The sequence below is a fragment of the Sturnira hondurensis genome, unplaced genomic scaffold (genome assembly GCF_014824575.4).
Source record: "Sturnira hondurensis isolate 20B ecotype Veracruz unplaced genomic scaffold, ASM1482457v3 Scaffold0023817, whole genome shotgun sequence".
NCBI classification, from domain to species: domain Eukaryota; kingdom Metazoa; phylum Chordata; class Mammalia; order Chiroptera; family Phyllostomidae; genus Sturnira; species Sturnira hondurensis.
The window spans coordinates 11379205-11404313 of NW_028096448.1; the positions used below are offsets into that span (position 1 = coordinate 11379205).

Here is a 25109-nt window from a genome sequence, read left to right on the forward strand (position 1 = left end):
GGAAATCGCTGGTGAAAACAGGAGGGTCTGTCTGTCGGTAGGCCTCATCCTGACCATGTTCTACAGGAAGCCTGGGTAAAACGAGGCCTCCAGGATCTCAGGTGGGCCAGGGGCTTCCACCGTAGCCTCTGCAGGCACATGCCGGAGTGGCTCAGATCTAAGAAAAGCAGCGCCAGTTCTGCTGCCGACATTCTGCTAACCCTGCAAGCAAGACGTCTGACATATGGGTGGTTCTCAGCTCTGGCTGCACTCTACAATCGCCTGGGCCTTATTCCTAGGCCCCTCCAGATTAATCAGACTTGAACTTCCATAGGGTAGGGGAAGTTTCCTATGGCTGCTGTGAAAATCACCATAAACTCAGTGGCCTAAAACAACACCCATTTATCCTCTTACAGTTCTGGAGGCCAGAGGTCTCACAGGGGTCTCCCTGGGCTGAACCTGAGGTGCGGGCAGGGCTGGGCTCCTCCTGGAGGCCCCAGGGGAGAATCTGCTTCCTCGCCTGTTCACACTTCTAGAGGCACCTGCGTTCCTTGGCCTGTGGCCCTGCATCCCTCCAAGCCCTGCCTCAGCTCTCACACCCCGTGATAACATTGGGCCCCCCTGGATAACTGGAGACCATCTTCCCATCTCAGGATCCTTCATTTAATTGCATCTTCCAATTCCCTTTTGCCACACGTCAGGTGACAGACTCACTGGTTCCAGAATTAGGAGGTGGATGTGTTGTGGGTAGAGGGGGGCATCATCCCTCTGACAAAGGGTCAAGGCATCTTGAGTTTTTTCCTGCAGAGTGAGCACACTGAAAAGAGTTCCCCAGCACAGCTGGCCCTTCCAGCCGAGTCTCCAGGGCCCAGGGCTGCAGGGACCCTCAGAACAGAGGAAACTTTGTTAGTGTCCGTCCCACAGTATTGTGCCTCATGACACAAAGAGGTGGCATAAAAGGACAAGGACAGTTGCAGAAAGATGGCAGGCCCAGGTACCATACATACCTGGATCCAGTTCTCAGCTCTGCCTTAGGTGAGTGATATGACTTGGAACAAGTGACTTCATGGCTTGTGCTTTTCTCATCTGTTCAGGGAGGGTCACAGTGATCTTGCAGGGATGTGGTGGGAATGACAACCAGCAGCAAAGGGCCCACCACAGGGCCCAGGACGTTAGCATCAGGATGGGAGGAAAGACAGCTAAGGGGAGCCGACACCCCAGGCAGATGACACCCCCTGCTCCTCCTCCCTCCCTCCCTGCCTCATAGCTGCGCTGGGGAGACAGCAGCTATGGCGCCTGGAGAACCAGGCAGGCCTGGGATCCTTAGTCAGTTTCCCCTTTCCTGGCCGCAGCTGATAAGTATATCCTGCTGGATAAAAATACATCCACCCTTACGGTAAGATTCCCAGGCTGGGAATTCTCTCAGCTGGACTCGGGTCCTACAAACAGCTTAGGAGTGGCTGGGGGTCCCAGGCAGCACCAGTGGGCCAGAGCCTTTGCCGCCCTGCTGTGCTCTGGATGGGACAGCAGCTGTGACTGCACTGGGGAGGTGGCAGCCTGGGCTAGGCGGTGGGGATGGAGTGTGAAGCGAGGCTTCCGTCAGCCCCGTCCAGAACCAGAGGCCCTGACAGAGCCAAGAGACAAAAGCCCGATGATCAGCACAGGGCTCAGTGTGTGCGGGCTTGGCTCTCGGCACCAAGCCAGCTCATCCACTTCTCCCCATGACCCTGTGGTCTGAGGCCCTGCCACTGTCCCCAGGACAGGCACAGGGGTAAGGAGCTAGCCAAAGAATGAGTTGGTGGTGGAGACTGGTTTTGAACTGCAGTCTAGCACTGCACTGGTGGGTTGAGTCCTCTTGAATCTACTTAGAAAAGTACTTCCAAAGGCTCCTTTCGATTTTCTGATGGGGTGAAGGCTGAGAGCTCCCTCCCAGCACACACCAGACCCTCGGCCCCTCCAGCCCGAATCTCGTCACCTCAGGGACGTCGACAGGGCACACACCTGGGAGATGAGTGTGGGTCCCCCAGTTCCTCAGCCTTCCCAGACACACAGGATTCACAGTGTTGATCTTTTTTTTTTATTTGCTCCCTATGTCCTCTCCCTCCTTTTACTGTTGAGATAAACGTCACAGAACACAAACCATTTCTAGGTGTGACTCGGTGGCACTTAGCACACACGAAGTGTTGTGCAAACACTGTCTCATCACACCGAAGGAAACCCTGTGCCCTCAGCAGTCACTCCCCATTGCCCCCTGCCTGGGCCCACCAACCACTCACCTCCCGCTGTCTCTGGATTCGCTTATTCGGGACATTGCATGTAAACAGAACGCCACACTAGACGGTCCTTTGTGACTGGCTTCTTTCTCAGCACGGTTTTCAAGGCTCAAGCGTGTGTCAGTGCCTCATTCCTTCTAATGAATGAATAATAGTCCACTGCATGGATGGATCACATTTTGTGTGTCCATTCATCCACCGAAGGATGTTTTATTAGGGCTCTTTCTTCCTCTCGGCTGGTGTGAATAGTGCTGCTATGAGCATTCGCACGCTAGTATTTGAGTCTGTCTCCGTATCTCTTGGGTTCACACACCTGGGACTGGGATTACTGGGTCACGTGGTAACTGTTTAACTCGTTGAGGAACTGCCTGTCACTTTTCCAGTGGCTGCACCGTCTTAAGTTCCCTCCAGCAATGTTATGTACAAGGGTTCCACGTCCTTGGCAACACTGATTTTCTGTTGTTGTTTTATTATCATTGTTGTGAATCCTAGTGTGTGTGACATATCTATCCTTCACTTTGCAAGCGCTGGTTTTTATATGATGAGGAATCCCTGCCTTTGCCTTCCAGACAAGGAAATCTAGGGATTTAGTCTCATTTTAGAGACAAGAGGGAGGCGCTGAGAGGCTCCTGGTGGGCGAGTGGGGACAGCCAGGACCCTCAGTGCTGCCAGCAGGAGCCTGCGCATCTAGGGGCAGAGCTTTGGGCTCTCCAGTAACCCCAGCCACACCCTTTGCATCCCGCTGTCCAGGGCACTGGTTTCTGGCTAAGACTTCGATTAAAGAAAGTGTTCCACAGAAACCTTCGCCCGCCCCTCCCCAATCGAGGGGAGCCCTTGTTCCCCACGAATGAGGTTCGCAGACCTTACGACCCGGTGTGGAAGGCAGAAACAAATTAAATCCAACTTCCAGAAGAACGTTATGCTCTGTTGTACAACTGGGGATGAACATCCCGTTTCTTCTCTCCATGTGACTTTAGGAGCGATTCCAGGGAACTTTACAGTTCTCACTCTAACATCACGTTCTAAGTTCTTTGCCCCCTGCCTTCAGTGGAGATCTGCTTTTGACTTTTTTTTTTTAGTACCACTGGTCTTTGTGGGTTTATAGTCTCTGGCATGGAGCAAGAAGATAGAGAATTCTAGCTCCTCAGATGGAATCTTCCTGTATAACTATACCCTTGAGAGCAAGGTTCTCTCTTGCTCTCAAGTCTCGTCTCCTTCTTCCGAGGAGAGGAAATCAGAAACTGTACGGTGGGGACAACAGTGTGGAGAGTTATCTGACAGGGTTGGAAGGCACCAAGGCAACGGCCGGGAGCAGGGCTGCCAAGGATCCAGAACGCTGACACCCGGCTAGCTAAGTGTAACGTAAGAAAGGCAATATTCCAAATACATAAACCACTGTAAAAATTAGAATCAATTAGAATGCCTTCCCCATCAAATTGTTTTATTAGGTTAATTAAACAGCTTAAAGATGATTCATTTTGTTCTGTACCCTTCTAGAAAATATTTCAAGTTTTAAATGAACTTCCAATACATAAAACAAAATTTCTTTACCATACACAAATTTCAGATCAAAATACAACACTCTGTTTTCTTACAGTTATAAAACCCAGTCAATACAAACTACATAAAAAAGATAAAACACTTTCACTGGTCCTTGGTACAAGAGAACAGCACAATGGCACTACGTCCCCGAAGTGCAAGCCACGCGCTCGTGGGACGGGACCGACCCGCAGGCGGCCCGCAGTGACCCGGCATGTGGACCAAACACGCGCTACGCGATGGGAGAAGTGAACATAGCCTTTTGCATCAGTTATTACTTGTAAACCATAAAGCAACTTTGTAAGAAAGGTTACTAATTCAAAATTACTTCAACTTCGCTAAATTTCATACAAGCAAAGAAATAGAAAATTACTCCACTGAACAAACACATGAACCACAGGACGTCCGAGGCTCGACGTCTCACCGAAACCACACGAGCACAGCATTTCTCTACTACACTACCGGGGGCGGGGGGGGGGGCGGGGGGCGATAGTACAAGTTGCAACCTCCCAGTATTTTGAAGTCTCTATCTAAGATCTTTCACTTAGCTTATCCATTTTTCATTGCAAATCCTTGTTTTTCAGTAGTAGGTGTCTCTTTAAAGATCAGGATACCTTATCACACACAACACAACTAGCTTGAATACACCCCCAAGTAGACTTCCCAACTTGGAATCTTACTAGATAATATTAAATATTAGCATTAAATTAAAACTATTCTGTGTGTACCATGTAAGAAGATACAGAGATGTTCATTAAACAAAGATCTGTGATTAATATGGTGGATCTGATGTGGTACTTGGGGAATTGGGTATTTCTATGGTATTTATAAGAATTTCCTTATGGTGCTGAATGCAACAAAATACAAAATGACACATCAAGAGGGCACTAAAAACTGGTCCTTGACAAGTGTGGCTGTCACATACTTGGCACCTCCTACCCAGAGGCACAGCCAACAGAAGCGACGCTGGCCACTTGCTGGACCTGGGCCCACTGGGAAGGAAGACCGGCCGCGAGTCTGAGAGAGTCGGGCTGAATTACAATCCTGTTGTCAAGAGTCCCCTGCTAGTTTTCTCTCTCATGGCAGGTGACTGACATCAGTGCTAGGAGACAAATGGATGTGCACATTTCACGGGTGGGCCTCGACCACAGGCAGACCCAGTGAGACAAAATGAAGTCTGCCAGGGCCTGTTGGAGGCGCTTCTGCAATAGTTTCTGGTGAGGCCGGGAGGAAATGGGAAGGGGGGGAGGTGCCTGTTTTAAGTCTGCTGATCTCCCCCCAGTTTAGGAATACAAACTGCAGAACTGGCTGCAACAGTTGACCAAAATTTCTGCCCAAGCTGTGATTATTTTTTGACGATTGTCACAGTTCCCAAATGGTATGATTCAAAACAAAATGAGTATGACTCTGTCACTGGTGGCTTGAAGGGGCACAGGGGTGAGGAACCAAACAAAAGCTGTGTTACAGATGAGTCAAAATGAAAAGATCCCATCAGCAGAAAAAAACACTGATTATTAAGCAAGTTCCCTAAATACCTGTGCTTTTCTCCACCAAAGGCCACCTGACACATTTCCCACCATAAAATGATCCAGCCCATGGATTTGGGGTGATCTATTTTCAGGCAGAACTTGAATTTTGAGGTGCCAAATAGGAAGACGATGCTATAAACCCACATATATCGAAGGCTTGTTTTTAAGCTGATGATACCCCTTTGCTCCATATACTACAACCTACATATTTTTTTTTACAAAGCATAAGAATCTAATTCAGCGAGCATATGCTAGATTAATGATAATAATACATTTTTTTCCTCTGGAGTTTCTTCTGCAGCAAAAGCTCCTTTTGAAAAATATATGAAAAGGTCTCTCTTATTGTAAACAAGCAATTCTAATTTCTGACTCTACACACAGTTTGGAGCGCAGTGCTTTTCAGCCAGAGATAACAAAGAGAAAAGCGAAAGAGGGCCTTCCTCTGCTCTGACCAATGCCGGCTAGACCGGCGCGAACCAGAACCCCCATGGGACATCCTGTGCGGGCCTGCGGACGCCGTGGTGGAGCTTGTTTACATCAGTTTCCAAGAGCTCCCCAGTCCTGAGCACAAGTGTCCCGACGACCTGGGCCCACACAGTGCCTCCTGGCCGGTGCTGAGGTAGTACGTGTGGTGTCTGGAACCCCTCTCCTGGCTCAGGGAGGAGCCTTGAGGGCCTGCAGGGTACATGTGGGAGGTGGGAGCCACCTGGGCCCCAGGGAGGCTGTCTTAGTCTACAGTTGCTTAAGGAGCCACAGATCCGTAGTTGGTGATGTGTCAATTGGGGAGAGGCTCTGGGGCCCCAGTTTTCACCTGGCAGGAGCAGAGTGTGGCAGATTCTGGGAAGCTTCTGGGGCCTGAGCCACAGGCCTGGCTCTCCTGCAGCCAGGACCTGCTGGCTGTGGAAAGTGCTAGTCACAAAGCCCAGGCCAGACACTCCCAGAAGATGCCTTTTTAAGAAATATTATTAGGCTAATGATCCGGGGCACTAAAAGAGCCCACCCCCCTTTTAATATATAACTCAAGTGGTTAAAAAATCAGGCTAAGAGTCATGGGGCGAGGAACAGAGGGCAAGGAGGGAATGTAACCACCAAGAAAAGTGTATAAAATGAGTATTCTTAAACATGACCAGAATGACCTCTTCCACGTCCACCAAAGTCCCTAAACTGACACAAAGAAGCGCCAACCAGTGGAAGGGCCTGTTTCCTCAGAGACCCCCAGCAGGACCTGTGGAGAGGACACGGGAAACACAACATGGTGCGAACTGAAGGTTACCACAAAGTGAGACGCCTTAGGGAAGGGGCAGCAGGCACCCGAGGAAAACAGACAGCTCCCTCCCGGGACTGGGCTGCACGCCTCCGTTCGTGCCTGTTTCCGGTCTCAGGGCAGAGCCTTCCTAAGGCAGTGGGGGCAGGAAAAGACACAGGGGGGGCCCTCCCCACCCTCCTTAGCTGAGAGTAGATGGCACTGTGCCTTCACAGAAGGGGGGACCCACCATGAGAGGGACCAGGTCCTGTGGAAACTGTTCTCAAAGGACAGAAAGCAACTTTTAGTTATCAGCTCTCTGAAATCTGCAGAGGTACGAAGTGATGGAAAAAAAGTACAGAAAAAGGAAGAATCATTGTCCTGGTCGACAATATGGTTTTAGGGTAATCTCTACAAATATCTTGTGAAAGTTCTGCTGAAGACAGCAGGGGCTGTGGGCTAGTGGCCGCGAGCAGGAGACAGTGAGCTGGCAGGCAGAGAGGAACGGAGGGGACAAGGAGACAAGGGGACAAGGGGACAAGGGAGAGGGCACAGGTTAAAAGAACCAAGTCTCCCCCCCTCAAAGACAATGAAAAAGTTAAGGTCCTAACATCATTATTTTTTTCTTCTTTACTAAACTGTTCACAGAACCTTTTGTTTGCAAGGAGCTTTGGAGAGCATCAGCCCCGCCCCGCCATAAGGCAGGGTTCTCTCACCGAGGGAGCCAGAGCTGCAGGGAGACGTCACCCCTGGGAGCGCTTTCACAGATGAGCGTTTAGGACCCCAGGAAGCACCATTTTACCATGAGGTAACTCCATTTGAAAGTGCTAAAACAACAAAATTCTGTCTCTCTAGTTTCTGCCCGCTGGCCCGAGCCAGGCACTCTGCAGTAAGCCCATCTGTCCTTCGAAAGGCTCCCCCACAGGTCGGAGCCTGGGGCTTCCAAAGGTTCTCCCTACAGCCTCCAGAGTGCCCAGGGTTCCGGCTGTCATCCTGAGGGTGGCCTCCAGACTTGCTCAGGTCCCCCAGTGTGCGGGGCCTGGAACTGACAGCTAAATACACGCGGCCCATGGATGGACGGATGAAAGCAGCAGAACGGACTTCCTTTTCTAGTCACCAGCCCCACAGAAACACGGGCTATTTTAAACACTGGCTTATGTCCAAAATATCAGTGATCAGCCCCGAAGCCCCCCCATTTTTCTTTCTTTTTCGATTAGGAACTATCTTCTCTGAACCTATACAGAAGACTTCATATTTAGCTATTTTATTAGACTGCAAAGAGCACTGTAGACCCGGACACCCAACACGTACTCCCTCCCAGCACGTTTTCTGTCTTTTACTTTTTTATGAAAGTGACTAATAAAAATGTTACAATTGGACACTGTTAGAGGATCTCAGTCCACTCGGACAGGGGCCCAGCCTCACCGACACCGTCTGGGTGTTCGGTCTCTTCCATCTATTCCTCAGCCCCTTCAACCCTGTTTCCGCTTCCTTTTCTCAAAGGAAATTCACAGAGCTATTGAGGATGACTTTATCAAATGCCTTACTGAAATCAAGATAAGATGGGCCCCTCAGTACTGACAAATTTACCAGTCCCATAATCTGAACTGAAAAGTGATACTAGAAAAGGATAAAAGGATTAAGTAGTTCACTTTTGTATCTTTGTTAAATAACCCTTCATTTTTTGAAGGGTACAAAAGTTCTATACACACACACACACACACTCTCTCTCTCTCTCTCTCACCGGAAATACAAATTTTGTTTGCTTGTTTTTAAGTTTTGCATCACATCCAAGTTAAGAGAGCATAGTTTAGGTTACTGATCTCAAATAGAGATCTAGAAAATATCCAGTTTATTTGACCAATATAGTCTACTACTTTTGATATTTTAGGGAAAAAAGAAAAATTCAACCTTGGTACAGAGTTTTAAGTATTACTATGGGGCTTCATTAGGCAAATTCTGAGTCAAGGGTTACTCATAACTCTAAATACTGTAAACACATATTTTGAGCTATTTCAGCTATCTGGAATCATCCTGAACTCAAATATCAGAGAAGAAGGTACCTAGAAAGTAAATAATCTTACGGACACAAACATACACTTACTTGGGCATCATGGGGCAGCAGACGTGAGAACAAGGAGCGTGCCAAGGCCACGGAGGCTCAGCACGGGGCAGCCCCTGCCCCACAGGGGCTGACGTAATCGATGACCAGAGGCTGAGATGAGGGTCGATGGCAGCCAAGGTTGTAATCACCACCACCCTTTGCGGGCAAGGCCCCAACGAGCCGAGCTCTCACCGTCACTTCCCCTAATCCTCACAGCAGCCCTTAGGGGCAAACCTGTTATCCATACTTCCAAAGGTAGGAAACCGAGCTTCAGGGTTCAAGGGCTTGCAAAGGTCACGGAGCTGTCAGTGGGAGAAGTTTCACACCCACATGCACCTGGACCACAAGCCCACACCTGCTTGTAACCACTAGGTCTGCTCAGGAAAGTACGTCAAACGTTTACAGATTGTTTCCTCACAAAAATAATTACAGTACAGTTTGGGGCTTTAAAGGGGTAAGCCTGGTTTCTCTAGAAAACCGCCCAGGCGAAGGTCTCCCGGCCGGCTGCCAGAGCCACGGGGTGATCACCTGCTGTCACCTGAGGGCGACTGCCGCTCCACCAGGAGCACGCCCCCTGAAAGCTTCTAAGAAGCACAAGCATAAAAATGGAATCTTATTAATGCATAAGGAAAGTTACGTTTTTAAATTTTACCTCCCAGTACGCTAGGTTTTTAGGAACGGGCATTACACTTCTGGGCACTGCCCCTAATTCCTCTAAGAAATCTCCTGAAAGGTCAGGTCGGTCTCCAAGAACTGATGGGGCTCGCAGCTTCCCTCAGCGCCTAGGTGGGCTGGCAGGGCCCCACCTGTGCCACGCGGAGAAGGCACACACAGGAGGAAGGGAGGGGCACTTCCCCGACACAGGGGGCACACCTCGGCGCTCACAATTCCAAGTGTAATGCAGTTCTATGTTGTTCGGCCAACCTCAACCCTGCACCTGGGCGACACTTCCAACGGTGTGTTTCAAAGCCCCAGGTTATCAGAACTGAAAGAGAAGAATCTAGTCACGAGCCTGTATTTTCATCAACATGAAAGACTCTTGGGAATCAAACCCATGAAAATACATTTAACAGACCCTCAAACTGCTCACGATAGCACCTTACAGAGAATGATGAACAGCAGCCCCAGGCCCCTCAATTCCAAACAATGGGTCAAGCTACAGACAAATTTCCTGCCTGATCCCAACAAGGACGGAAATCCAGCTATTTTACACAGCAGTGGTGGTGAAACATAGTACTTTTCTACGTTACAAGAACATAGTCTTTTGAAGACTCTTTCAAGTTCAAGTTGAGTTTCAAGTAACCACTTTGCAGCAGCGCTAGGAGAATCGCTGTTCCTGATTGAAAGTGCCTATTAAAAAAAAGGAGTAAAATGGAAAATACGCCTTAGAGAACTGTATTCCCCAAGGCTGCTTACTGCTTGCTTCCAGGCTTTTGTCAAAGAGCAGACTGTGTTGAATTCTTCTAAACTGGCAGGGGACCAAGCACAACACCACACAATGAGGTAGCCGAAAACAGAGGTTCTCCCATCAACACTAAGAACAAGGGAATGAGTGCATGTAATTCTCATCCAACTAAACAGGAAACGTGATAAAGCAAGCTTCGGAGAGTCATGTTTAAGCCAAGTTCACTGGTTTAACTTCAAAACGTATGACCCAAGGTTCTTAGGTGCACCCACTATAATTGCAATTGATGAGTAAGAATGAAAAAAATAAAGTACTTCAAAACTTGTGATTTGTACTGAAATTCTACAAGTCAACTTCTAATAAATATTATTCACCCACCAGAAAGCAAGATGGACCTGCACTGGCCTAGGGTCTGAATTACTTGAAGGGGCCTTTTACTGACAAGGGTCCTGTCAAGCAGCTCGTTTCTCTCCAGCTCACCCTAGCAGTGCGCGCCCAGGGCCCGGCCCGGCATCTTCCCGCTGCCGCACCTTCTCCAATTCACATCACGGCAACTTAAGAGTTTACAGCTTTGTTGGGCTAGGAGGACATTAACATACAAAATTATAATTAGCCCAAGTTTCAGCTGAGTAGCAATTTAAAAAGCTTAGTTTTTATTTCAAAATAAAACAGAAGGCAACAGACATTTCCCACTAGGTAATTATGCAACACTGTTTTAGATATTTGACTATCTGGAACTTTGTTGTCAGGTATTGGAAAGAGATGGAATTTAAAAATCAGATCACTTGGAGAGCTTTGATGACAGAACTAAGAAAGAACAAACTTTCCTCAACTGTAGGCATCAGACCAAAGAGTATAGTCATAACTGAGCTCCTCAGATGTCACATAAATGGAACTTTTGTAATGAGATAAAGTTGGTATGTTTGTGTGTTTAAAATTAAAATAACAGACTTCCTTCTGAAAACTCCAAAAAAATTAAAAGTTATCAGCTGGTGTGTGGAGGGGAAAAAAAAGTCTATAGTTCAATACTACTCAGACTTCACCACCAGCAGGCAGGACAAACTCTCAACCTGAGTTCATGTTCTTCTCAAACATGGACAAGTTATTCCTTACCCGTATACCGTAAATTTCTATAATTTCTGAACTGGCTATAATGAATATTCAGGGATTACTCAACAGCTAGCAAAACACTTTCCTCAGCATTCTAAGACACGATCCCCTTGCCCTCACTGATGGCCTTACGTGTGGCAAGAAAAGGGAGTGCACACGAAGCTCCAGCTCCTTCAAAGCAAAAGCAGCTTCTCCTTCAAACACACTTACTACTTCTGCTCTTACAGACTTAGTAAATTCTGAAACTTCCTAAAGCTAACTGACAAAGAAAACCAAAGATCTTTCACTTTATATCTGTGCAGTTTGCAAAAAAAATGTTTTGGGGTTTAATGATTATTAGACCATTTTAGGAATCCTGTCTGCCTAGAAAATTAAGTGAGTCTAATAGGCTGAACGGTGAGACGGTGGTCCGGAGGCCTGGATGCTGCCTGGGGTGCCGACTCCTGTGTGCAGAGCAGTGAGGCTGCATCTACTGGCCTCACACAGAGGCGAGGCTCAAAGCAGGACACGCTGGAAAAGACTTTGAGCCCCATATAAAAAGCAATAAATAAAACCCAATAGTAAACGTGAAAAATGTTGTTGGGCATGCTGAGCAGAGGGTCTCGAAAACCCTGCAGACCAGACGGAAACCACAGAGGGGCGCGTCACACGTCAGGCACTTTGCATTGCTTCTTCTGTGCCGCTCCCACTTTGAGGCCAGCACACCTGTGCACAAACTTTCCCACTTAAAGTCCAGAAAATTCTAAGTCCCCCTCGGAAAGTGCTTTGCAACCCCATGAAACACATCACTTGGAGCACAGCAGACCACATTCACTGGTCCAGCCTTCACTGCCTGCCTGCTGTGAAGCTGGGATTAGCAGATGACGAAGGTGCGGTCCCTGCTCCCAGGAGTTTACAGTCCAGGGGGAGAGCAGCCTTAAACCTGCCTCACTGTTAAGCTCCTCAGAAATGCAAGCAGAAACCTTGGTAGGTGCTCAATAAACATTTGTTGATAAAACCTAGGACGGGCTTTTCTGCACCAATCAGAGTCTCCTCTATCACTGGCTCCCCCCAAGGCTCACAGGCTTGAGGGGGCAGCCACTGAACAAGAGCAGCCTTATCTTTCCCTTCCACCAGTGTTTCTTAAGGGGGTGGAGGGTCTCAGCACTTGTTAAGTCGATGCAATGTGCAGTGTAAGTGCACATTATTCTTTCCCCAGACAGTCAAATGTCTTCATCTGACCAGAGGAGGCTCCTCTTGAATCAAGAAAGCCAACATTCTGGAAGGTAATATTGCAGTGTTTTCAGTGGTCCCTGGTAAACATTCTGGGATCCTAGTTTGGTTTGTTCAAGTAGGAACACACCAAATGGAACCCCAATGGACCAAGGCAGCTAACACATTTCTCTAAAAGCCTAACTTACTGCCATGGGTAATGGGTGCACAGCAAAGGCAGCTCCTCCCTCACCATGTCAAAATGAGGACTATTTCCTATGCATTGGCCTAGGGAACCCCACACTAAGAAATGATTTAAAAAGGCACTTCTAAAGCACCACTGAAGAAAGTGCCATCATTAAAGTGGTAGTGCAATAGGACAGGACACCTCGATACAGACAACACACCGCCCAGCACCCCACCCCCCATGTGCCTTTTTGGTTGTTACAGTTTGAAAAAAGCCTACCGTTAGCTATTATCTCCTCACAGCAATGAAATAATAAATTAATGAAACACAATTAATTTAGAAATTTGTTAGGCCAAATCTATATCGCATACCAACTACTAGTTGGCAAACATTGTTGTTAACCCCACTAAAGAAAAGAAATGCAAACACCAAGTAAAACTACAAACTACAAATTTATCAGTATTTATACTCAACATGAGTTTAACACAGTATCAACTGAAGGGCCACAGGCTCAAGAATTTATCAGAAGCACCAGAAGACAGTAATATATGTAGTTTGGAACTACAATCAAAAGTAAACATATACAAACGGACTTCCCAAGTCGCACGGCACGCGCACACGCACATACACACATTGACTCTTTCACACTCTTTCTCACGTCTGTCTTCACACTTTTTCTTCTCACAGGCAGGATATAAGCACTATCAGAAACCCCCCCACAAAACTTCATTTTAAATTAAACACTTAAAGTCTTTGAAAAATCTACATTTGGATGTGCTAAAGAAACAAACAATCCTACTTTAGACTGTAGCACAGGGGAGATCCTTTAAAATACACTCACTCACTCTAACCTGAGACAACTTCCTTCTGTTGGTGAGATAAGGAAAATGAATTGCACTTCCCCCAAGGATATTACATTTAAAATGTTAAGATCTAGCCTCAGCCGCCAATTCCAACATACGCCTGGTAAAAGTGCCTTAGGGAAAAAGAAGTATCAAAAATTGATCAAGAAAAGATGTTTCAAGTCATAAGTGGAATGTTAAAACACAAACCTGCATGAAATGAGTTAAAATTTATTTCACAATACTGAAATAACTGTAATTTACAAAAAAGGTCATGATTAATTTTGGAACATAATAAAATTAAACACATCCCTACGTGTCAACAAAATATTTTCATATTTATATATATATACGTGTATATATAGTAAAAATCAGTTTGGCACTTAGCAGCTTTTGTTGGTTGTTGCATCCCATATTATGTGGCAAATTTATTTTATAAAATATTCCCTAATTTCTGCAGCTATCATGTCAATAACTGAATTAAAAGAACATAACTTTAAAAAACAAAGTGCAGGTCACTGACAATGTTCCAACAGGGAACCTTCACTCCTAATCCATGAATCCTTTCTTTGGAAAGGCCTGGCGTAGGCTGGGAAGAATTTTAAACTTCAGAAATTTAAAACAGAGAGAACTGCTGATTGTCACGGCTTTAATAAGATACTGATTACTACTTTAACGTATCTCAACCGCAGCTTCTGAATGCCAAAGCTGTGTTCTATACAAGATCCTTTACTAAAGAAAATTCACTTTTTCAGCAATTTGTTTTCTCTAAAACTAACACTTACTTGTAAGAAGAAAGTTTTCTGTCTCTGTAGTGGCCATGGAGCTTGCTTTGATAAAATATCCAAAGTATCACTGGGAAAGTGTGCAGACAACAGTGGACCCACCAGCAACACAAAGGAGAAGGGCCCGCTTTGACTTACAAAGTAACACAGTGGACTGTGTTACTTCAACACCTGGCAAACCTGGCCTTGCACCTCTGACAGAGAAGAGAAAAACTTCATTCCTTCTCTTACCAAACTCTTCTGCCAGAATGGAACGTAAATGTGCCACACATAACATTCTGCAGAACCGTCACGGGCAAGGCTCCTCCCAGCAATTCTGAGAGCACTGTATTGACTTCTAGTGGGCATTGAAAACGAAAACAAAAACAAAAACCTCTCACCCTTTTTTCTATTCATGGTGAGAAAACACAAGCGACATTTCACAAGCACATTTATAGCATACAAACATTCCATATAGGAAGTTTCCTAAAGAAATTCCTGTCCTCAAATTTACAATAACCAGATACATTTATACATTAATCCTTAAAAAAAAATGCTGCTTCTTAGAGCCGAGGGGGGGGGGGAACTGTAGGAAACAATTAAAAACGAAGAATTCTATATTATTAAACTGATCAGAAATCTGATATTGCATAAAATTCAAATGATGAAGTAATCAAGCACTTTGAAGTCCCTGATTTCACACTAATGTGGTCTAATTTGAATGGAAAACAAAGTATCTCACAAGATAAATGCTGCTAATGACAGACCTTTCCCCGCAATGGGACATGGGGTGCCGTGGCATGGGAGTGAGAGACAGGGAAGGAGGAATTTGCTCTACTATGAACAGAATGAAATTAAGTTGAGGTAGTTTATTCTACCAGCCAAACTTTATCGTAATTTGTCTAAACCCTTACTAGTGAATGGCATTGAGGATCTTCTACTACAAAGACTAGATTCTGAACACGTGTTCGCATTCTAAGACAAGTTTTCAAATCCTAACAGTAGTAAACAAGACTCTGTGTGCTTTCAGACAGATTATTTTTAAAAGTTTTGATCCCGTTATATTTTGTCTGGTCTGTTTCTGTTTTTTGTTTTTTATTTTATTTTATTATTATTTTTTTTGTGTGGTCACAGCAGACCACTATTATTTTTTAATCTGATTCAGGTCTTTCTGTTATAAAATCTCCTCCTCTCTAATCCGCTCATATTCATAATATGGTTTTGGTTACTCGAAGGGAAGACTGGCACTGCCTGAGATCCTTCACAACCCCAAGAGCACTACCCCAGACACTGTGGCGGAACATACCTCAATCCAAGTTAACACAGAAGTTAGCAACTTCCTTTAAATTCATACGAGGGCTGCAACCTGACTCGTTAATTTACTGAATGTTACTAAGATAGAATGTCATCAAAGAGAAATTTTATCTTAGTTTCAATTTATCATAATATAGTTTAAAAAAGATTCTTAGCACAGAATACTAGTAGTAAATGGAGACTAGCTGGCACACCATCCAATCTAACATTTTAGGCATAATCCTTAATTTGTTGGGCAGGGTTAGGCATAATATTTCCTTCCAAGTGCAGTACAAAAGCAGTCTTGGTATGTTTGGATATGTTAATTTGCATATACGGATTTTCGTTTGTTTGTTTACCAAAGCCAGGTACACAGCAGTGTATCTTCAGGAAAAATGCACCTTAGTATTTTAACTTCAATATTCTACATAATTACCGATTCCCACCTCCCTCTTCCTTTTGACAGTCTAGCCTCCATTTGTCTACAGACACACCTAACTGGAGGAACCAATTCCTCCCAGGTAGTTTTTGAACTGGTACATGTTCTCCCAAACAAGAGCTGAAGCTCAAGCGTCTAAGCATTATAAAACCACCAGAGTTACCACACAGAGCCTGGCATGCAGAGCAAGTTTAGGCTGCCATCTCGGTCCCCCTCGCGTAAAGCCGTGTGACGGTGCACTTGGTCAGGAGCTCTGCTTCCACTCTGCTTCCTCTTCAAGGTGAATGAACACGGATACGAAATAAGCCTTGTTGAAGCTGCAGGCGGAAAAGCTTGCAATTTGCAATACGTAAGGCTGCACACCCAGTGCGGCGGAGGTCGGATGGAAGGAGTGGTTTGGTGTGGTGCCAGGTTCCAGTGCTTCTTTTAAACTCACGCACATAGTCATAATTGGTGCCTGAGCCACAAAAATAAGCGGTGGTGAGACAACATGCTTTGGAATCAGTAGGAAACAGTTATGGTAAAAGTCACCCTAAGGTTCTTACCTGTGTCAAGATCTCCAATAACGTAAATACTGGCTCCTATGGGTACAGCTCCATAAACAAAAGAGGAACTGGCGGGGATGCACAAATTCTGGTCATTAAGGTAGATCCACCTGAAAACAAACAGAAGGACTGAATTAAGGACAACTACCAACGTCTACAGAACTGGGCGAGCCTCCAACAGTACTAGGCACTGTGCCAGTAAATCTCAACCCCACCCTCCACTTCCGGGTAACCACGGATTTGCTTCCTGTCACTACAGGTATTAGATTTGCCTGTACTAAAACGTCATATATACTGAATCATAAAGAATATGCACTTTTCGATATACTCCTTTTGTTCAGCATAATGTTTCTGAGATTCCATGATGTTGCCTGCATCGATAACTTATTTCTTTTTCTTTCCAAGTAGTATTCCATTATGTGGACATACCAGCATGTGTTCACCCATTCACCTGCTTGTGCTCATCTGGGTAGTGTCCAACTTTGGTTATTTTAATAAAGTTGTTTTGGATATCAGAGTGCAAATCTTTTTTGTGAACTTATGTCATGGACTTGTGTGGTTATATAGCTCAGGATATGTTTCACTTAATGAAAAAAATGCCTGTTTTTTAAAGTGTGCCATTTTGCATCCCCATTAGCAATCTGTGAGAATTCCAGCTGCTTGGTATTAGTGCCAGTTTTGGTACTATCGGTCTTTTCCATTGTATCGAGGTTAATGGGATGCCGTGCTCTGAAGACTAATGATCTTGAACATCTCTGCATGTGTTCACTAGCCATTTTATATATCTTCTTTTGTGACATGTCTGGTCAAAGATTTCCTCACTTTTAAAATTGGGTTTTCTATCTCCTCATTGAACTTTAAGATTTTTTTTCTATTTGTGGGTACATGGCCTCTGTTAGATGCATTTCACAAATATTTTTTTCAGCACGCAGAGTGTCTTTTCATTTTCCTTTTTTAAAATATATTTTATTAATTATGCCATTACAGTTATCCTATTTCCCCCCTTCATTCCCCTCCACCCTGCACAACCCCTCCCCTCCATTCCCCCCCTTTAGTTTATGTCCATGAGTCAGAAGTTCTTTAGCTTCTACATTTCCCAAATTATTCCTGCCCTCCCCGCTATTTGCTACCTATTGTCTATGCTACTTATTCCCTGTACTTTCTTCCCCCTTCTCCTCCTCCCACTCCCCTGTTGCTAACCCTCCATGTGATCTCCATTTCTATGGTTCTGCTCCTGATCTAGCTGTCTGCTTAGTTTGCTTTTGTTTTAGGTGTAGTTGTCAATAACTGTGAGTTTGCTGTCCTTTCACTGTTCATATTTTTCATCTTCTTTTTCTTAGTTAAGTCCCTTTAACATTTCATAAAATAAGGGCTTGGTGATGATGAACTCCTTGAACTTGACCTTATCTGAGAAGAACTTTATCTGCCCTTCCATTCTAAATGAAAGCTTTGCTGGATAGAGCAATCTTGGATGTAGGTCTTTGGATTTCATGCCTTGGAATACTTCTTTCCAGCCCCTTCTTGCCTGTAAGGTCTCTTTTGAGAAATCAGCTGACAGTCTGATGGGGGAGTCTTCACTCCTTTGTAGGTGACTGTCCCCTTATCTCTTGCTGCTTCTAGGATTCTCTCCTTCATTTTCATCTTGGCTAATGTAATTATGATGTGCCTTGGTGTGTTCCATCTTGGGTCCAACTTCTTTGGGACTCTCTGAGCTTCCTGGATTTCCTGGAAGTCTGTTTCCTTTGCCAGACTGGGGAAGTTCTCCTTTATTATTTGTTCAAATAAGTTTCCCACTCATGGCTGTTCCTCTTCCCCTTCTGATACCCCTATAATCCGGATGTTGGAACGTTTAAAGATGTCCTGGAGGTCCCTAGGCCTCTCATTTTTTTGAATTCTTGTTTCTTCATTCTTTTCTGTTTGGTTGTTTCTTTCTTCCTTCTAGTCCACTCCCTTGATTTGAGTCCTGGTTTTCTTCCCATCGCCATTGGTTCCCTGTGCATTTTGTCTCATTTCATTTAGTGTAGCCTTCATTTTTTTCCTCTAATTTGTGACTATAATCAACCAGTTCTGTGAGCATCCTGATCACCAGTGTTTGAAACTATGCACCTGATAGGTTGGCTATCTCTTAGTCACTTTGAAGTATTGGCTCTGGGGCTTTGAGTTGTTCTTCTGCTTGAGCCATAATGTTTTGGTCTGTTCACACTTGTTACGTATGAGGGGTGAAAGCTTAGGTGTTCAATGGGTGGGTCAACCCAGGTTGCTGGGTTGTGACTGGGGGCGGGGGTCAGGGAGGAAACAGTGGCGTTTGTTCTGCTCCCTCTCAGATTTTGGTCCCCTCTGCCTCTTCCCACAAGCAAATTGGGCCCTTCTGGTGCTGGGTCCCGGATGGGGGGGCTTGTATATGTTCTGGGACCCTTTAGGTCTCTCCAGCAAACTCTCCTGTGAGGCTAGGAGCCTCTTCCAGTACCTCAACCCCCGAAATTTTTTTCTAATTGGTGCTTTTAGGCTTTATTTCCCGTCGCTGGGGCCCTGGGTTGCGTGGTCTGTCTCACTGCCCGTTCAAGCCTTCTTGGTTTCTCTGCACACAAATGTGTGTCCGTGGTCAGCCAACCACCTTGTGAGCCTCACTGGGTTTCCTTTCCATGCCCGCCTGGGTCACCAATCACCGCCTCTTCCTGCCGGGACCCCTCTCCACCGACCACCTACTCTGTCCCCTTACTGGTCTGGATGAACAGTTCATTGTTGTCGGACTTCCGTACGGTTCAATTTTCTGTCTGTTTTAGTTGTATTTTTGTTTCTAAATCTTTGTTGTCCTTAAATTTGGTTGTGCAAGGAGGTACAGTATTTTCACCTATGCCTCCATCTTGGGCAGAAGTCCTTCTTTTCATTTTCTTTATGGAGCCTTTTGAAGAACACAAGTTTTCCATTCTGATGTATTCCAATTCATCCTTTGTTGTTTCTTTTCTAGCTCATGCTTTCTGTGTCTTTCTAGGAAATCACTGCCTACTTCAAGGCTGCAAAGATTTTCTTCTTATGCTCTTTTCTGGAAATTTCATGGTTTCCACTGTCACATTTAGATCTTATGATACATTTCAAGTTAATTTTTGTGTATGGTATGAGGTAATAGTCAAGGGGTTTTTTTTTGTACACATATCTAGTTGTTCCAGAGTCATCTGCTAAAAAGATGTTTCTTTCCCCACTGAATGGCCTTGGCACTTCTGCTGAGAATCGATTCAACTGCCACTAACAAGATCTGGGCTCCATGGGGACGTGGCTGACCCCACCGCTCAGACGGAAAACACAAGATGAGCCTGGAGCACCTTTCGCTGCCAGAGTGGAAGTGCCTAAAGAAGGGTGGGGTGTGTCAAACAGACACAGGAACCGATAGGAAGTAATGGTCAAAGCTGGGGCAAACCGAGCAACAAAATAATGATAGTATTAGATCTGTAACTTAGAATCAAAGAAACACGCATGAGTCCACACTGATATAAAAAATTGAACACATTAAAAAACAGGGAAGAGGGACTGGTCTTCTTTACAGAATTCCAGTTGATGGAATGAAAGAAAGGAAACCACCACAAGGCAAACAGGACAGTAATAACCACTGCAGGCTGGTGCTCTGCTCGGTGCGAAGTTAGTAGTGAAGGTCTGAGGGAAAACAGTGTGTGCATATCCTTAAACTCTGTCTTCCAAGATACTTATTCAGTAATTGCAAAGGGAAAAATAGTTAACTTCGCCGTGGGGAAACCCAACAGACGTCACTTCGACCGGGTCATCAAGGTTAGCGCCACCAGCAGCAAGACAAAACACTGACGTCATGCCCTCCCCAAAGTGGTGCAGCGACAGGCCCCGCAGCACAGCTGTGGTGCCCTTGCCCACAGCCCAATCCAAAAAACCATTAAACCCAATTTAAGAGACATCCTATTCAAAAAACTGACCAATAATCTTCAAGGGTATCATGCACGAAAGACCTGGAAAACTAGGGAACTATTAAACACAAAAAAAGACTAAAAAAACACAACAATTGAGTGTAATGCCAAACCTGGGACTGAGTCCTGGAGCAGAAGGAGAAAAGATAACAGTAGACAAGTTAGTGAGATTCAAGTAAAGTCTGTCTTTACTTAATAACATTGTACCAATGTTAATATCCTGATACCTCTACCATGGTTATGTAAGATATTAACATTAGGAGATGAGTGAATGGTTATGGGAAGTCCATTTTTGCAAATGTTCTACAAGTGTAAAATTACCCCAAAATAAAAGTTAGGGTTTTGGGGTTTTTTTTGACTTAATGATGTTCACTTAAGGTAATCCGACCAATTTCCCTTTAATAGCTAAAGGCACAACCAGCTCATAACCGACCTCAGTCAGACCTTGGGAAGATAGCTAAACCACTGAGGACACCCGAGTCCAGGCCGACACTCGCTGTAGGAGCGTTTGGGGGCAAGGGTGCTACCGTCCCGGCACCTCTAACCCTTTGCCATGAAGTGTCCAATAAACCAGGGGTGTGGGTCCCGAGCACCTCGACGCTAAATACAAATGCAAAATTATCTCACTAAGAACAGCACTTTACTTCAATGAACATTCTTCTAAGTTGTTATAAAGGAGTAGCTTTCACATTTGAATTTCAAGAAAGATGGAAGCAAAACGATCTGTCCAAAAACCTATAACAATTCAGAAGCAAAGCTAATGTAAGTTGCCATATTTCTAAATACCTTCACATACCACTGACTCATCTAACACCTGAATATTGACTGGTATCCAACAGTTTGTTGGGGCTGAGAATATAGTTTGGCCTCTGCCCCCCAAATGCCTCACATTAATAGGAAAAGTGAAAAATCTAAGAGCTCTCATTAAAGAAGTGAGAACAAGGATCTGAACAGACCTTTGAAAGAAAAAGTCTGGAAATGTCAAACTACAATAACTAATGGGCTCATTCACATTACAAGGTTTCAGGGCTAACCGTACATGTCTGGACCCTGACAGTTAATCACCTCCTGGGCTCGGAATCAAACCAGTGGGGGACAGGCTCGTGCGTGGGGTGCAGCCACAGCCTGCCCAGCGTGTCTCCGTAGGACCAGCGCCTGCGGAGACACACACTTGACTCTCCTGAGCAGGCCCATTAAAAGGCAACGTGTGCACTCAGCAGGTTCATGGTCACTTCTAAAGTAAGACAGGTATGACTACACTGTCTACCGAAAGAGCACATCAGGATATGGGATATTTTGAATGATTTGTAGAGTTAAGAATCATAGAATCCCTCCCTGGAATAATTCAAGCGGGTCTACGTAAATGATGTACCAAATATTTCTATTTTATATAATGCAGAGGCCTCCAATTAAATAAAACTAACACAAAAATTTAACTGGAACATGTATTTGCTGTTGCTTATAAAACAGGTACAAAAGGCACATGGTTTTCCATTTCTTCTTCTACCACGTACCCCTCTGACCTCGGGCAACGTAGCTAAGCTAGTCCCTGTGTCGTCAGCTGCAAAGCAGGGACACCTGACATCATCACCAACTCCAAGTGAGTGTTGTGGGGAGGAAATGAAACTGCCAGCGTGAAGCACTTTACATGGTGTCTAGTACAGAGCAGGCGTCACTGTGTGGTAGTAATTTCTGTAATGAATGAGGCAATATTACGCCTTGAGTTACAAGGTTTTTAAACACAGGCTTATCAGGACTTGGAGGCTGTAACGATGACTCTACTGTTACCTCAGAGGTAAGAATGCTCCCTGAGAATGGCACTTTAAAATCTAGCAGGGCTCCACAGCGGTGAGCTTCAGAGGGAGGAAAGCAGGAGGGGAAAGACAGGTGAGGAGCGAGGAGCGAGAGGAGGGGAGGAAGGGGAGAGAGAAGAGACAGAGGAAAAAAGGGAGCTTCAGCGAGGTTTCTGCTTTTAGGGAGGAAGGATCTCTTTACAAACTGATCCTCCTGCAAGGAACAACTATGGCTCTGGACAAAACACAACACACAACTGCCTGAGGGCTCTACAGTGTGAGCAAAAGCAGGCAGGTTTGTGGAGGAAGCTGAAGGTTGAACAAGCACCCCACATGGAGTGGTTCCATTCTTCAGTAGCTGTCAGAGGGCAGTGGCTTGGGGTAGCTGACACCCCGAGAAACCTGCCATCTTTCTGACCACTGGAATCGAGGTAGACAGTCATCATGAAGCAACCAGAACCACCAAGGTACAGGGTGGGGGGTCTCAGAAAGGTGAGAGGTTTTAAATTTATGTGCATTCACTTAGCTCAAGTCTTTGACTGACCCCGGAACTACAAAGGCTTGTAACTACAGCTTGAAGGAGCAAACTGCGCTGCCGCCCGCTGTGGACGCCACAGCTGCAGACCCGGTCCAACCAGGCCCACTGTCTGCTGAGGCTCCGGGAGCAGCACTCGGAAGCAAGGAGGCCCCAGGGCCTCAGCGATGTTCTGCTCACAACGTCCAGGGCGCAGCCCGAAATTATTCAACAAAAGAGCCAGAAAAATAAGAACTCGTTCTCAAGGAAATAAATGATCAACAGACACCAACTCTGCAATGACTCAGATGCTGGGATTATCTACCAGGCAGGGACTTGAATGCTGCTACCAAACTATGCTCAGTAAGGGAAAGGAAAATGTGCTTATGGTGAAAACACAGGCTTCAGTACAGGTATTTTTTTTTAAAAAACAAGAAAAATTCTACCTGAAGAATTTAGGAAAGGAGGAGCAGAATAAACCCTAAGTGCAAGGAAAGAAACAACTCGGACAGAAGCAGAGGTCAATGAAGTGGAAAACACACAAAAGAGAAAATGAAAGTCCATAGCTGGCTGCTTGGAAAGACAAAGGCCGCGGGAGGCTCTTTCAACAGGGGGAGCTGGAGCACCCAGGCCGGTCCTCTGGCTCAGCAGGATCAGCTTCGTTTGGTGAGCGTTGAGGAAACAGGAAGGATCTTCAGCAGGAGAATGAAGATCAAAGTGAGACTAATCTTTCAGAAGCACGCGCAGGTCAAATGTATTCGAGAAGACTGGTGAGAAGGCTGACAACACTGCACGTGGGGAAGAGCGTGCTCTGGGAGAAATACAGGCGGGCGATTGTGAGAAACAGCAGAGGGTTTCAAAAAGAAGAGAAGACTCAACAGCTGGTGAGACGTGAACTGAAGCATGGGAAAGACTGAAAGACGCCCTTTTTGGAGGGGGGCAACGGGGCGGTGCGGCATCAGTAAAGAACAGGCACGCGAGGAACAGCCACAGAAACGCTGCCCTTCTGACGCAGCAGCTCGTTCCTACGACTACGTTTAACTTATGGCACTGTCTTTGCTTTCCTTCACACGGTTTGGGTTCAGTCAGAAACACAGAAAATGGTAAGATGTGGCATTTTTCCAGGAAAGTTCTAACCTAAAAATAGGAAACAAAGGCAGGAAAGACAAGAGATTACTGAAAAACAATACATGGTATCCGATCTAATACAGATTGTTCATCTGGCAACGGTTTCCAACGAATGCAAATATAACATACTTGGAAACATCTGATGATCTTTTAAGAAATAAGAATGTTATTTTCTTTCCACAGACATTTATGAGAAAGCCTACACTTCTGAGGCAATAAAGTATGGAGGCTGAGAAGGCTGCCTCTGGGGCCCGAATGTGCAAGTTCAAATGCAAGCTCTGCCCCTGCATTTGGGCACATACTTCACCTCTCTGTCTGGGTTTCCTTGTGAGGAAAACAGGAATAAAAAAGTACCACAGAGGCCTGTTGTGAAGGCTAAATGAGTTAAATGTGTCAATACGTGGTACTTAGTGGCACGAATGTGCTCAGTGTTATCTAAGCAAGTAAGAATCTACACAGCTGAACCTTGAACAACACAGGGGTTGGGGCACTGACCCCACCCCCACACAGCTGAAAATCTGCAGATAACTTTGACTCCCCCAAAACTTAACTACTAATAGCTTACTGTCGGCTGGAAGCCTTACTGAGAACATAGATGATCAGTTAACACGTATTTTGTATGTTATATGTATTATATGCTATATTCTAACACTAAAATAAACTGGGGAAAAGAAAATATTACTAAGAAAATCGTAAAGAATAAAAAACACACATACAGCGCTGTATATATTTATTGGGAAGAAATCTGTCTTTAAGTGGATCTGCACAGTTCAAACCTGTGTTGTCGAGGGTGAACTGTATGTTACATTGAGGAAAGAAACTAAGCTTTCTTCATTCTATTTATGAACTAACACTGAAGAGCTTAGAAATAAGAAAACGAAAGATATATGGATTTTATTTGGAAGTGCATTTAAATAGCACGGAAGGAGCAATTCTCTTACGTTTAACAATTATGAACTGAAAGCAATTCATTTGCATTCAAAGCTTATCAACTATAAATATGAAACAACCTGATAGAAATATAAAGGTTCTAACAATTTATAGCATGTCAAGGGCAGACTGAGAGACTTTATAGCCACATTTGAGTCCTGTACAATCAAAACAGGCGCAGACAAAGGTAAAACTGTAAGCAACCGTTATCACCCCAGTGAGTTACAGCTCTCTAGCTTGTACGTCTACACAGTAATTCAGCCATTATGAAAAAGGCTTCTATCATCACTTTATCAGAAACCAAACACACTGACCACTGCTTGTTAATGAAGTTGGGCAGACTGTCTCGAGATTTATTTGGGCAGGAAATTA

The 25109-nt window shown here is 45.1% G+C and overlaps 1 protein-coding gene across 2 annotated transcripts in view; it reads right to left on the minus strand.

Moving 5' to 3' along the window:
• Nucleotides 1–3666: 3666 nt before the first annotated feature.
• The window catches only part of GAN (gigaxonin), a 68642-nt gene continuing 47199 nt past the window's right edge, over nucleotides 3667–25109 (minus strand). For both annotated transcript variants that reach the window (XM_037037992.1, XM_037037993.1), the window contains 2 exons: nucleotides 16444–16553; nucleotides 3667–16355 (listed from right to left, as the gene is read on the minus strand). In XM_037037992.1, the coding sequence (XP_036893887.1) occupies nucleotides 16174–16355; nucleotides 16444–16553 (292 nt within the window). In that variant the 3' untranslated portion in view covers nucleotides 3667–16173. The remainder of the gene's footprint in view (nucleotides 16356–16443; nucleotides 16554–25109) is intronic.